We start from the raw sequence: 15,045 nt of genomic DNA, 5'->3' as shown, positions 1-15,045 counted from the left end.
TATACTTATGTTAATGAATGAAAATATGGCGGAGAGGTTAATATGTTTAATTTTAAAGAATGCTGTTACAGAATACTGCTATTCAGGAAGTGCACGGGATGTGCAATAAAAATGTGGTACGATTATTATGTGATGTTGTGATACTTTGAGGAAAACGTCGCAGGGCTGGTTTATTGAAGAATATAAATATTTGAGCCGTGAAAGAAATACACTCTTGAGTCTTCAAGTCTCACAAGGAACCAGTTTCATTGCAGAGATATACACAGGCAGGAAATTAGTATTCCACCACTTTCCAGAGATGAGAAACAACCCATAATTTTAATTCTTGTAGTTTACTTTATTAAATACTTTATAACATAGTTAAATGTTTGATCGGTTTTCAACAGACTTCAACTAAGTTCATCAAGACGGTCCATAACGGTGGCATTTGAGCTCTTGTAGTTTACTATGTTAAATACTTTATGACATAGTTAAATGTTTGATCGGCTTTCAACAGACTTCAACTAAGTTCATCAAGACGGTCCATAACGGTGGCATTTGAGCTCTTGTAGTTTACTATATTAAATACTTTATAACATAGTTAAATGTTTGATCGGCTTTCAACAGACTTCACTAAGTTCATCAAGACGGTACATAACGGTGGCATTTGAGCTCTTGTAGTTTACTATATTAAATACTTTATAACATAGTTAAATGTTTGATCGGTTTTCAACAGACTTCAACTAAATTCATCAAGACGGTCCATAACGGTGGCATTTGAGCTCTTGTAGTTTACTTTATTAAATACTTTATACAACAGTAAAATGTTTTGATCGGTTTTCAAAAGACTTTCGTCAAGTGGATCCATGATGGTGGCATTGTCATTTTATATATATATTTAACACGGATGAGGACCTGGGAGTGGGTGGGTTTTGTAGATACTGTATCAATTTCAGAAAGTTAACCATTCACATGTTTGCATGTGGACATCTCCTTGGCGTGAAGACGTTGATACCAACATACACAGTGTTGGATGCATCTGGCAGATACCCTCTGTGTATTTTTTCATTTAGAGATTCTATTACATTTTGGATTTCTAGATTTTTAGATCTGCCAAATTCAAGATATCCAAAGAAATATTATAACATGCTTTTACTAATATCGACAAAATAAGCCGAGTCCCCAAATTTAAGTACTTGTTATATCTGACTATGTATGGGACTGAGTAACAGTTAGTAGTAAACGATCCCTTTATCGCGTTTGAACCAGACTGGCACTCCTCTCGTTTGAGCAGTTTTAAAACTAGGACTTTTTTCCTTAACGGATTCATATTTCAAAAAGTTAACAACTGCAAAATTGCGCGTTGCCATGGCGCACGTTCGTTGCATTTCCCAAGTAGAAAGTGGGAATCTTAAAGTGGAAACAGGCAGATATGTTAATATTCCTGTAGACATAAGGCTGTGTACTGTGTGAAATGAAAGTTGTATCGAAGATGAGCATAAGTTTTTGCTGGTTTCTGTCCTGTGAGAAGTACATACCTACTAAATTTATATCATATCCTACACGTAACAAATATAATTGCTTTTGGCATTCACGGATGTGCATGTCGCTTAATATTTTTTATGCAGGGAGCATGTCGATACATATTGCTTTATCAGAAGACCTTATGTTAATTCATGTATATATATATATTTTTTAATATAAATCATTCATGGCTAAAGATTCATTGTATTGATATCTTATGTCTTTTATGAGGTAAATAGTTTAACAGTGTAACAGGAACAAGTGACTGAGATTTGCAACAGTCGTTTAACGCCACATTTTGTTAATTAATAAGTCGAGGCGCCCTTGTGCCCATTACGACATATACCACGGAAAGTCTCATTGAAATCGCGTGAATCCGGCTGTATTTCCACGGGGTTGTCTTTATGAACTTATAGATTCTCCCTTTGGAGACATTCAGCATTGTAACACTACGAACCCTGCGTGAGCTTGCGTTGTGATCCTGAAACATAAAACGATGCGTACGCCCATTTTGATGCGTATGTTGATGCGTATATACCACTACATGTGCCTCTAAAATATTGCCACGTCCGTGAATAACGTGTAATGGTTTTCTGTCGGTCACAGTGACTCCCTCACTCACTCAGAGTTTCTAGGACTTCCGTCCTTCCCCACAACGATGCTCATGACACATTGGGTATTCTCTTTAGGCAAGTGAGTTTGTCCAAATTGTCTCTGTTCACCCAGAAGAAAATGGGTACCCGGCGGGATAAGTCATGTAACCACTAAACTTCTAGGGTTAACCCTAGGCAGCTAGGGTTAATCGGGATAATAATAATCAGATTGTCTGGGCGCTCAGAGCATGCATTGTGATGAAAACTAATGATCTTGATCTTGACTCATCACCAAGGAGACCCGTTTTGGTTCGGGTCCCGATTTGGGAACATCGTATGAACTTTGGTCTTCTCAGAAGATATGTTACCGAGGACTTTCAAAACCGGCTTAAAATGAGGAAACCCAGCAAATTGTTTGTGTGAGTCTGAGTGGCCTTGGCAATGTACCAGATTTATGAATACGATAGTCACTTTTGTTTCTATATCTGTCACAAAACCGACATTTCTTTTCCCTATCTCCATCAACAATCTTGTGCAGGGTTTCCCTTAACTGAAATCAGAAATACTGGTTGAAGACCCATCCAGCAGGAGTTGGCTGAATGGTTGGCTGGTCGGTTTGTTGTTTTATGCAACACTGAGCAATATTTGAGCTACACGGCGGCGGTCTGAAAAACAATCGAATCTGGACCAGACTATCCAGTGATCAACCATTCCACAAGAGGGGGTGAGTTATGAATAAACTTATCAGCTCAGATTATTGTAACTGTTGAGAGACACCGGATATAATCTTACTAGCTAACAATCTTAGATAGGTCGGATGGGGAGTCGAAGATCAAATCCTTGTTCTACTAGGAAGATACAACTCTGCAGAAAACAGCTATTCCTTTAGACTGACCATGGCAATGATCCATCCCAAAAAAACCACAAAAAACCAACAAAACAACAACAACAACAACAACAACAAAAAAATACAAAAGTGCATTTAGGGTCAAAGTCAAGCATACCACGATAAATGATGCTGTGTTAGGTTGTGCGGGGAAAAAGAGCATTCACCCATCTATCTTATCTGTGGACAAATCAGATTCATGAGTTGTCGCTTGTAATCATTTAATGGTTTCGGAAAATTTATATATAAAAAAGTAATCAAAGAAAGAAAAATAAGGCAAGTTGACAGCAGTTATACATAAACGAATAAAAGTCAACATCGCATCAGGTCGTGTCTAGGGAACAAAGGGAGCTTGTGGAGGAAGATATTTAAATGGATTGGTCACCTCTACCAGGAACTTTGTTATCTAAACTACACATACATCCGCTCAGAAAGCCACATCAGCATGATCCGGTTTTCACGAGCCATTGTCCCGCATAAGAGATATCTACGTTCCCGACTTCAGGTCGTCTTTACAGTAAGTATATATCTATACTAAGTTTCCGATGTTGTATTTGCACGTTGTTAGAGTTGTAATCTTATCGCTAACGCTGCAATACTCATTATACCGCATAGAAAGTTGAAAATGTACATACCATCTTGTGGGTTAGTAATACATTCGCGTTGCAATGCATGAAATTAGCTCCGTCAGCGTGGCTGTGTTTGACAGCTGATTGACGAAGAAATAATTTGTTGATTTTTTAGGTCTATATACTATATATGTGTGTAAATATATCAATTAGTTTGTTTATTCAGCATGTGTGGCCTCATGCAGATGATACGGCAGCAGGTTGGAACTTGAATTTACAAAATTTGACTTCTCAGACGTAGCGCATGATAAAAAACATAAGTTATAGCGTAAAGATAACGTTTGTATCATTCGATGCGATTTAGTTGATGAAAATAGATTTTATGTTATGTGATGAACAGCCAGGCTGTAGGTATTCAGATCTTAGGCTTTCTATCAGCCGGACATGTCATTACAAAATGAAATCTCCCATCATATGTAACTAAACACTTAACGCAGTTCTTATTACTTTATATTGTCGCCCAAGCTCAACTTGCAATCAGGCCATACCAATACTCAATTTTGTCATGTCGCAACGATATTAGAAACGGTCACCATGCCTTAAATACAATTAAATTAAATTTAAATGAAGAATAAGTGTCATATATACTGCTACAATAAAACTAAATTTCCATTCCTGAGTTAAGATATCAGTAACGCGGTGCTTAAATTCTGCCTTAATATACATGGGTCAGGCACAAATACATTCGTGTGTGTGTGCGTGCGTGCGTGTGTGTGTGTTTGTGTGTGTGCGACTGCGTGTATGCATGAGAGAACATGGAGAGGAAACTCTTTTCTCTTTAAGTTAAATTAAATGTCAAGAAAACTCTTTTCAATGAAAGTCATTGTGTGTTCAATGGAACTCTTGTTGGAACTTGTCAATTTCAGTGAATTCTCGGTCCCATAAAATGTTTTCTGCTACACTAAACATCATACCTGATGAATGTATCCCTAAGTCCTCTGCTGTCCCTCACATATGGAAACCACAGGTACGGGGATATTTTACGGTGTTGGGTATGTACATCCTTACACACATTTGCAAGAAGTGAAGTTCCTTGGGTAAGTATATCTTTGTAATATGCATCATACTAAATCATGTAAATCTTTACTTCTGTTTCTTACATACACCAGACTGTATGCCAGCATGTAGATCGGTGGTTTCTAAGAACCAGACGAAATAACTACTGATCATGTGTTCGGTGAGTTTGCAAACGCAGGATTTTGAAATTCAAGGATAGTTATGGTCACATCCAGATTAGCATTTGGAACAATTATAGCATCACGCAATGAAGAAGAATTTCCCACAGACGTCCAAACACTTATAAACATGTATACAATGGTTTCTAACCACGATTCTGTAAGTGCTTCAACAGTTGTGTGTTGTCAGTTCCTGCAGCAGTAGCTTGAGGATGTCTAAGAGCTTCATGAAGGCCAGGAGTAGAAAACGTTTCACTCTAATCTTCCACAGCAGAGAACGTAGGGGTGTATTCATCAACTATGATGTTTAGTTCGCCGAACTGGCAGGGGACTTGACTTGCCTCTGGAAGTGGACTTACTTTCAGATCTTCAACTCTTCAAGTAATGTGAATATTTCAACCACTAAACAATTTATTCACTTCATTCATAAACTGCACGGTTCTATCCTCAACAATAGGAGAGTTATGCTTTAATGGAGTACCCGTCCAACAAATGGGACGACATGCGTAAATGGGTTGACAGAAACCAATAGTACTCAGATAACCGACAGGCAGCCCTTGTTTATCAGGAAGGTAATACATCATAGGTAGTACAAACTCAACCCGTGGAGTTACTGTGCAAGTATGTGGTAGTTTAGAGGTTTAGGAAGTCATATGAGCCTCTGCAGGGCGGTAGGGGTAGCCTAGTGGTTACAGCGTTCGCTCGTCACGCGGGAGACCGGGGTTCGATTCGCCACATAGGTACAATGTTTGAAGCCCATTTCTGGTTTCCACCGACGTGATATTGCTGGAATATTGCGAGAAGAGATGCAAAACCATACTCAATCTTTGCATTGGTTTATAGAGTGGGGTATTATCCCTATACATTATATGATTGCATTTATACAGGCTTGAAAATGACAGTAAAGAAACGATTTATAAAACTGAATTCTCTGCCTCTCTTGACACCAATGCAGGGGTGTAGCTACCATTATGAAAACAGGAAGAAACTTGAGCGTGCACATGATTGTTGCTCAAAGTTTTGGGTCATGCCGTCAATACTATTGAAGCTTTGCAACATGTCGGGCTTACACGGAAAAATGGCTTGCTACGCTCCTGCAATGTGACAGAGAAGATTCGGGTAAAAATCATAGCAAATATGTTGCCCTTTCCTCCGAAATGTAATGCTTACACTCTAAGCATTAAGTTGTGTAAACAATCCGTATGTACTGTTATACTTTGACAAGCCTTTTGTGTGGTAGTTTCTCCTTTTATCCCTGTTGTACGTGGACGTGAGGTATCGAGCGAACATTTCTACGCGTTATAATATAACATTGTTATTAATTTCAGCCCAAATAATTACGTTGTTGCGAGGAAGAAATACTTACTCGCATTCACAGGTTTAATTTCAATTCTTTTTCGGTGTTGCAGCTTTTGCAGATAATGTCATGCTTGCATAGAACATATCAGCAGGCAGGCCGCGGCTTTAAACAATATTTAATCACTCCAGCTGGAGCAAATATTGCTAATTGCTGTTATAATCATGCGGCAGATAGAGTAAACAGTATTTCCAGCAATTCGTAGTATGGAGTAAACAGTACTTCCAGCAATTCGTAGTATGGAGTAAACAGTATATCCAGCAATTCGTAATATAGAGTAAACAGTATATCCAGCAATTCGTAGTATGGAGTAAACAGTATATCCAGCAATTCGTAATATAGAGTAAACAGTATTTCCAGCAATTCGTAATATAGAGTAAACAGTATTTCCAGCAATTCGTAAATTTTACAAGGTCAATAATATTAAATCCGTGTAAACTGAAATGATTCACTCCATGTATTTGGTGTAAACTCACTTCCGAATCATTGTCAGTGTGTCATCGGAGAGCCAGGCTGTAGGAACACGAGCAGGAAAACCTACTTGTGGGTCAGTGAATGCCGTTAGTTTCACTTGTCTGTCGGGACGAAGTGTCATGGAACACAATTTGCACAACAGCGAAACCCCTGAAATCCGGACCTTCTTTGTGCGGACCTCGTTAGTCACAAACCAGTTAAACAAGCGTTGGGCACGTAGAATGGAGGACCTTGTTTGGCAGCTTGAAACTTGAGAGTTTCTTGAACACCAGTCCTGCCCCACAATGAAGCACCATCACCTTAGGCAAGTCAGTTAGTTCAAAATTGTATCTGTTCACACAGCAGAAACAGGCAGCTCAAGTAATCAAACCGAAACATGAGTCTCATTAACCTATCTGACAATGACCTTATTAACCTATCTTTTCAGGCGATCCGAATTTTCTCGTGTGAATGTGAAAACAGACACCACAGACAACGCTGGATACACAGAATTCCAATATCCTGTTTTATAAGAAAATGATATTTACAAAATTTAATGAATTTTAATTTAAACCTTAATAACATCGTATTTCTATATTTTTTTGGCGAGGTTTAGCCAGCATACCTTAACTAGAACATCCTTGTTTGATGAGGTCGTAAAATGATTCACAATACATCTGGCTAAATGGTTATGCCTCATCTTTTTTGCTGTTATTTAGTGAAGTTAAGTTAATGTCTGTTCCGTTAAAGACAGTTAAACTTTTCTAGCGGCTGTACCTCGTTTTAATCTTTCCACAATTTCAAGGTTTCCGTTTGTCCAAGCTCGCTATACGACGTGTTTGCAAGGATTAGAAGGAGCGTAGTGTTGCAACATACACGTGCTTAGATGTATAAGATCATACTGAATTAGTCTTAAAATTCTGGACTGGTTATTGCACGAAGTTGCGCAATAGGGCAGAGCCCAGTCAACAGGAAAAGAGACTATTGTGTAATCAATGTTTTGACTTGTTGAGCTGTGTTAGCACAATGATGGAGTTTAGTGTGATATGAATGCTCTTATTATTAGTTAATGGTTAGATTAGCTTATTAATATTAGTTAAATTCCATATTTTTCACGTTTTTATTGAGAATACTTTACATGTAAACTGTCTGAGAAAGGGAAGTGTGCACTTGCGACTTGGGAAGTTGCTACAGACGTTATCAACATGTTAGAGTCACCGACACGCAGTAAAGTCCAAAATACACACAGAAGCACACATTCGAATAACCGTTTCCACTTGTGTCGATTTTTAAAGCCAACTTCAAGTTTTGATGCATACTTTCGTTTACACCAGTAAACAATTGCAAGTAAACAGATTTGGAGAAAATATGAATTAAGTCTCGCTGAATCTTCCGTACCTTTTGGCACTGAAGCGGTTGGCAAGTCTCAAGTAGATTACATGGCGAATATGCGGGCATGTCATCGTTGCGTGCCAGTTATCAAAGTTTCCGAATAAAGTCTAAGTATTTTTTTACTCAAAAAGAATTGCTAAACACAATTGGCTTCCTCACAGCTTCTATCAATCCACGTTTTGCACTTATTTACTCCAGTTGCGATTCCAAGAGAAATACGTAAGGGGTGAAAGGATCGCCTTGACGACTACCTCGATGTATTTGACAGAATAATTAAGAAAAACTATTCTCCAAAATGCCCGATTCAGGATTAGGTTAATGGATTTTCCCCCATGATTTAAAGAAAGTAGCGCCGCGCGTGTACTTAAACAAATTCAGTACAAGAAATATAATAATTCAAAATGTATACATCTGTGACATTTTAAGTCACTGATAAAGATATCTAACGGTAAGGACTATTGCTAGTCAATTAAACTATGTTTACAACAAACTCTAACTATCATACGCTATTTTGTATAAATATGTATTGATATCATGTACATTACAAATGTAACCATTAACTAATATATGCGTAGGGTCTTAGATTTTCATCAGGTCCGGGGTAGAATAGACCTTCAGCAACCCATGCTTGCCATAAAAGGCGACTATGCTTGTCGTAAGAGGCGACTAACGGGATCGGGTGAACAGGCTCGCTGACTTGGTTGACACATGTCATCGGTTCCTAATTGCGCAGATCGATGCTCATGTGGTTGGTTACTGGATTGTCTGGTCCAGACTCGATTATTTACAGACCCCCGCCATATAGCTGGAATATTGCTGAGTGCGGCATAAAACTAAACGCACTCACTCACTCACTCATTCACGTCTATGCAAGTTTCTATCTTCTTGAAGTACCCGCCCCCAACAATGTGACGACATGCATAATGGGTGAACATTAACCAAGGCACTCAGATATTCCCATCTCACAGACAGAAGCCCGTTTTTATCAGGAAGCTTTATCATATTAGGTAATACAAACTTAACTCGTGGAGCTATGGCAGCATGTGCAAGTATGCGTTAGTTTTGAGATTTAGGAAGTAACATGAGCCTCTGCGGGGCGTTTGAGGTAGCCTAGTAGGTTCCATTGTTTGCGATACTTTCATTTAACAACTGGCCATCAGGGCCTCCTGTTACCTGCAGGCTTTAAAATCTACATGCCCTGATTGAAATCTACAATTCCCATTTGGTTAAAGGCAAACCAATGAAAACAAAACAGACTACATTGTACACAGTTTCAAACCGATTCTACTAAATCATGCTTAGCCTATGGCACACTGTGGAGTCTTCTTTTGTTTGACTGTTGTTGACATCCCTACGCCAAAGCGCACACAGCTGTAACTGTTTTAGAGCTTTATGACATTCAAGGTATAGTCAGCAGGTCGATAGTTTTCTTGGGAGATATATTTAGCTTTAGCAAAATCATCTGAAACAATATTCTAACGAGTGTGATCAGGAATGACATTACAAACTCTACAAAGTATCGTTTCGTTTGATAATCGACCTTGATTCAACTTTCAAAATACGTAAATTCTGAGGCTGAAAAATGACAAATTCTGCAGATGTTCCCCTTGTTTTCCACTGACCAGGATCAAAATTTAATTTCCATGATATGTTCTGCAACTGTGGAATTGCGGAATCCAGGAGCGGATGGCGGAACTCTCCCCTCAAGAAGCCATTGCCACAGGAGCTCTGCCCACCACAATTTTAACAGAGGAGGAGTTTGACCAACTATGTGCACTGTCGTGAATCAAAAACTCTTTTCCCTCAAAATGGGTCCACTTTTCATGAAGCTGAAGGTCACGATGATGGGCAGAGTTCCTTGACGGCAAAGTTGCTGTGGGCAAAGTTCCTGTTGTCAAGGTTCCTGTGGGCAATGTTCTTGTGAGCAAAGTTCCTATGAGTAAGGTTTCTATGAGCAAAGTTCCGTGGGAGCAAAGTTCCTGTTGGACAAAGTTCATTAATGCCTCTTGTTTCCCGCAGAACAGGAGTTAACCCCATTGTCAAGGACTTAGTGCCATCACTGATTTTCAGTGGTCTATGCATACCTTTTCACCTCTGTTTTTGCGAATAGTGGAATCAGTTCCCTCAAATAATAGAAACGTGCCATTTGCTGATGTTCTATATGTTCAGAAAAATGTATTTTTATTTGAAGGTTTATGTGATTGGGGATGTTCACCCTCGAAATCTCACCTTTCCACATCTGATAGTACGTTTAGTTAGTATTTTAAGTGTAAATAATTCTTTAGGGCGGTGGGGTAGCCTTGTGGTTAAAGCGGTCGGTCATAACGCCGAAGGCAAGGCTTTAATTCTCCTCATGGGTACAATGTGTGAAGCCCATTCCTGGTGTCTCCCGTCGTGATATTCTGGAATATTGCTAGAAGAGGCGTACAACCATCTTTCAGCCAAACCTTCAGTGATTTAGGTTAATATTGCTGACTGATGCGAAGCAACCTAATTAAATATGGGTGCTATTTAAGTTGTGTTTGAGCTTGGACTGGAATTGAATAGGATCACTTTGTATCAGCATGATACGTTATGCTCTACAATACTACACATGCACGTGTGTGTTGCTGAAAACAAATGTCAAAGATCCATCAAATGATAAACTGTTGCGTAGTGGATCAGGAGTTTGAATCCTGGTTATTCCTAAACGTAGCTAGGGACTTGTCAGAACCAATTCCGTGCTCACAAACTTCACCAAAGATACAAACTTGAGATTACTTCCTTGATAGGATCACTTGCTTGATAACGATGTTAGTACCTACACCGAAACGTCGCCCTCTTCTCAACAAAGAAGCTGACTATCCATAGAACTTGGTTTTCCGAAGATCTGTGTCATTTTACACATAAAAATGACACACAATGCTGTGACTAAAACAGTGTTCAGTGTTAGCTCTTGAATTAAATGTAAACTGTTGTTTTAATTGTCACTTTGACTTTCAGAATTAAAGGCGCCCGTGGACATGAACTTGATGCAGTCCGAAACCGCCATCAGCAACATGACATCCCCTGAGTCTAACATATCATCAACAACATGGACCAGCGAGAAGCCCGGCTATGCGATCTCGTCTATCAACACGACATTACAGACAGCTGCATCATCGGAATATATGTTTGAAAGACACGGTGCAGAGATAATATTTCTATTATCCATGTTCTTCTTTGCCATATTTGGTAACATCATGGTCATCTACATTTACCACTTCCGGTGGAGGCGTTCGAACTTCAGTCTGTTTATCGAGGTGCTCGCATTTCTGGACCTCATCAACGCAAGCATTACCATCCCATTGTTCCTGGTGATCACATTTGACGAGAGTCGGGACGATTTCGCTCAGCTGTGTCAAGGGGGATCCTTTGTCGCAATTACGACAGCTATGGGATCAGGTGTGATTCTTGTTATCATTGCTTTTGACAGAAATCGTAAGATATGCGAACCTCTGAAGAGAGAAATCAGCCTTAGTCTTACTCGCAAAAGTTGTCTCTTTGCCGTTTGCGTGGGTATCGTATTGGCAATACCATCCATCTTTATATACGGGGAGAAAGACCTGCCTTCTGAGGTTAATGGAGTTAAACTAAATATCACACAGTGCTACTTTACAGAAAGCAGTGGCCCCCTTTTTTGGTCATTTATGTCTATTCTTGGCTTTGTGTTCACGGGAGTCATGTTGGCTTTGGCTGTATTGTACCTGTCGATGTACAGGGCACTGAGGGTGCATCTAGCTCGGCGTGAATCTCTTGGGAGTTCCAGACGCCCGTCCACCACCAGCTGTAAGCCGAACTCCATGAGATCGCAGAAAACTTCGGCGAAAATTTTCTTCGCGGTGACAGTTGCTTTTTTCAGCAGTTACTTCCCTTTCTTCATCGCAGTGACAGTGTTCCTCTTCGGCTACCATGGCAGCGATTTGTCACCTGCCGTGAAGGCTGTCGCAGACATCGCAAAGTTATCTCCCTTAATGAGTAATGTTATCAACCCCATTATCTACAGTGTGTCTTCTCGTCGTTTCCGAAAGGAGTTGGTTGATGTCTTCCGGTGTGCAGCTCTGAAGCGGACGCCATCGCAACGTGCACGACAGAAGGTGCATGTAAAGACACACACGTCATCAACAGGAGATTTGTAAGCAATCAAAACAACTTGTGTGATGTGCTACTTTGACTATAGCTTGGACAACTGCTTCATCCTGGGTCTCATTGCACAAAGCGGTCAGAACGCTTATACCGTCTGTTAGAGTATCTGAGTTACGATCATCGTTGCACTAAGCTGACTTTGTGCAAGAGGGTCCAGATCACCAAATAAACTTTCAGGACAAAGTGGGATGAGCGTCCCTGCAAACAGTCCTCCATTTCCCCATCCCAGAACCTGTGTCTTTGTAAATAGTAATTTTAATAACAGTTCAAAATGAAATGTTGAGGACTGAATAAATAAAATTGATGCTTTTCAGATGGATTTTACCTCAAATTATGTTTTGAACTCAAAGCTTTAACTTGGCTTTCTCACCTGCATTATATAAGGGGCCATTTGGTTGGCCTAAGGGTTGAAACGTTGGCCCACTACACCAAACGCAGTTCTGGTGTCATCGCATCGTGATTTGACTACACTAGCGGGATCGACACGCAATACCAACTCAATTCATTGAAAGGCTACTCACTAATTTAAAATATCTTGTTTCTAAAATGTGACCTGTGGTAAAAGCGTTCGCTCATGACTCTCAAGACAGAGGTTTCATTCCCAAGATGGGTACAACATGTGGAGACCATTTCTAGTATCAAAGCATTTATGAACTATGAAATTCACCGAAGACCTGGGTTCGATTCCCCACGTGGGCACAGTGTGTGAAGCCCATTTCCAGTGTCCCCCGCCGTGATACTGCTTGCATATTGCTAAAAGCGGCGTATACAACTAAACTTCCACCCATCCACTCACACAGACGAGCGTCGTGCACATTTTCGGTTTCTCAGAATGCAGTGTTTCCTAAGCACTTACTGGCGTGGCCTTAACGCCCTGCGCCTATGACATAGCGGATATGGTATGAGAAATGACTTCCGCATTGGGCTTAAATGCTGGGGCTAACTCTTGATACACAATACTGTATTTTGCTTCTGTGAACCTTTGAATGCTCTCAATAAACGACAAATACAAGTGAATCATGTTTGAGGCTGCCTGTATGAACAGCATTTCAGTGAAGTCATCTGAGACCTTTACCGTCATAGATAGAGCCTGGGGATGTTTGAAGGGTATGCTGCCATAAATCTAGACTCTCCTAACTGTTCCATCTGTAACAACGAACACTTGTGGAAAACGTATTTTCCAGTTTGCGGCTTCCACTGTTGTAGTGAGTGAATGAGAGAGTTTAGTTTTGTCCCACACTCAGCAATATTACAGCTATATGGCGGGGGTCTGTAAATAATCGAGCCTGGACCAGACAATCCAGTGATCAACAACATGAGCATCGATCTGTGCATTTGGGAACCGATGACGTGTCAACCAAGTCAGCTAGCCTGACCACACGATCCCGTTAGTCGCCTCATAAGACAAGCATAGTCGCCTTGTATGGCAAGCATGGGTTGCTGAAAGTCTATTCTACCCCGGGTAGACCTTTACGGGTCGCCGAACGTTTAACATTGTCTTTTTGAGTTTTCCACGATTTCCAGGTTTCCGTTTGTCCGAGCTCGCTGTACGAAGGATTAGAAGGAGCGTAGTGTTGCAATATACTCGCGCTTAGATGCATCAAATCATACTGATTAATATTTATGCTTCCAGTTAAATGAATTAGTCTAAATATGCTGGACTGCGCTAAGTGCGCAATAGGATGGAACCCAGTCAACAGGCAACGAGACTGTTGTGTAATCAATGTTTTGACTCGGTCCATTATGTGCATGCGCTTAGAGCATGCTCAGTGTAGTGGGGAGTTCAGCATCTTATAAGTGTCATTATAATTATCTGAAACTTACAATGGATATGAACTCTAAGTCTTACTATGAATCTAAGACCGTCTATATATCAGAATCATGCCTTAAGTGAATGAATGTGTTTGGTTTTACACCACTGTTAGTAACATTAGCAATATCACTGATGAGGACAAGAGAAATGGGCTCCACATATGGGGATTCGAACCCAGATCTTGGCCCTGGCAAGCGAATTCTTTTACCACTAGCCTACCCAAACGCCCCAAATTACGCCACAACCCTGTCACACATCGTAGATTGATAGCTTTTGTTTTGTTTTGGTTGTTATTTAACGCTGCGTGTTTAAGGCAATATTCCAGCTATATGGCGATGTACTGTGAATAATATCAATCGAGTCTTGAACAGACAATCCAGTGATTGACAGCATCAGCATCGATAGTAGGACCAGCCAAATGGTCATTTGCTTTATCGGTGACGAAGCGGGCGTCACTTCCTGGAATTGTCATTGAGTAGATAAATAATCTGTGGATAATTTCAGCAACTGGACCAACGAAAAGACGCACAACCCGCTCTCCAACCAATTCTCCACTCGTCATCGGTTTTCATTTGCCCAGATCGGTGCTCATGTTGTTGATCACTGGTATGTCTGGTCCAGACTCGTGGGGTGGCGTAGGGATTGGAGGGTAGAGAGAGAAGGGTGCACCAGAAATGGGCTTCACGCATTGTATCCATGTGGGGAATTGAAGCCGGAACTGATGCCTAACTCAGCGATACCTCACATTGACGAGTCCCACTGGACAACGTAAGACATTACAAGAACCTCACATGGCACTGAAATTTACAAAACTAGTAAATCGCCCTCGTACAGGAGCCAAACAGTCAAACAAATGTACGTCAGGTCGGTAACAGGCGGAAGCGCTTCCCGGGAGAAAGGAAGGGCGAAGCAGAGATAGGGGCGTGCCCTATTGACTGAACTGTGCTTTGTTTTGGACCAATAAGGTTCACTCCCAAAGGCAGGCTACAGGCTTCCCAAAAGTGAAAAGCAAACGTAAATATCTTGCTGTGACAATACAACATCTCCAACACGGACAGACTGCGGACAGTTTGTAAAAAC

At 40.5% G+C, this 15,045-nt stretch overlaps 1 protein-coding gene across 2 annotated transcripts; it reads left to right on the top strand.

The window, feature by feature from the left end:
* Positions 1-3,383: 3,383 nt before the first annotated feature.
* LOC137257897 (olfactory receptor 51E2-like) lies at positions 3,384-12,471 on the top strand. 2 transcript variants are annotated; one of them, XM_067795398.1, is made up of 2 exons: positions 3,384-3,499; positions 10,971-12,471. In XM_067795398.1, the coding sequence occupies exon 2, from the start codon at positions 10,991-10,993 to the stop codon at positions 12,143-12,145; it is 1,155 nt and encodes a 384-aa protein (XP_067651499.1). In that variant the 5' UTR covers positions 3,384-3,499; positions 10,971-10,990; the 3' UTR covers positions 12,146-12,471. The 2 variants fall into 2 exon arrangements, with proteins under 2 accessions (XP_067651499.1, XP_067651500.1); XM_067795399.1 differs by lacking the exon at positions 3,384-3,499 and adding an exon at positions 5,869-5,905 and having other exon boundaries at positions 10,971-12,465.
* The last annotated feature ends 2,574 nt before the right edge of the window (positions 12,472-15,045 follow it).

Source organism: Haliotis asinina, chromosome 12 (assembly GCF_037392515.1).
Source record: "Haliotis asinina isolate JCU_RB_2024 chromosome 12, JCU_Hal_asi_v2, whole genome shotgun sequence".
Classification (NCBI taxonomy): domain Eukaryota; kingdom Metazoa; phylum Mollusca; class Gastropoda; order Lepetellida; family Haliotidae; genus Haliotis; species Haliotis asinina.
Note: the sequence above shows the minus strand (reverse complement) of the source record. Positions and strands in the feature narration are given on the sequence as shown.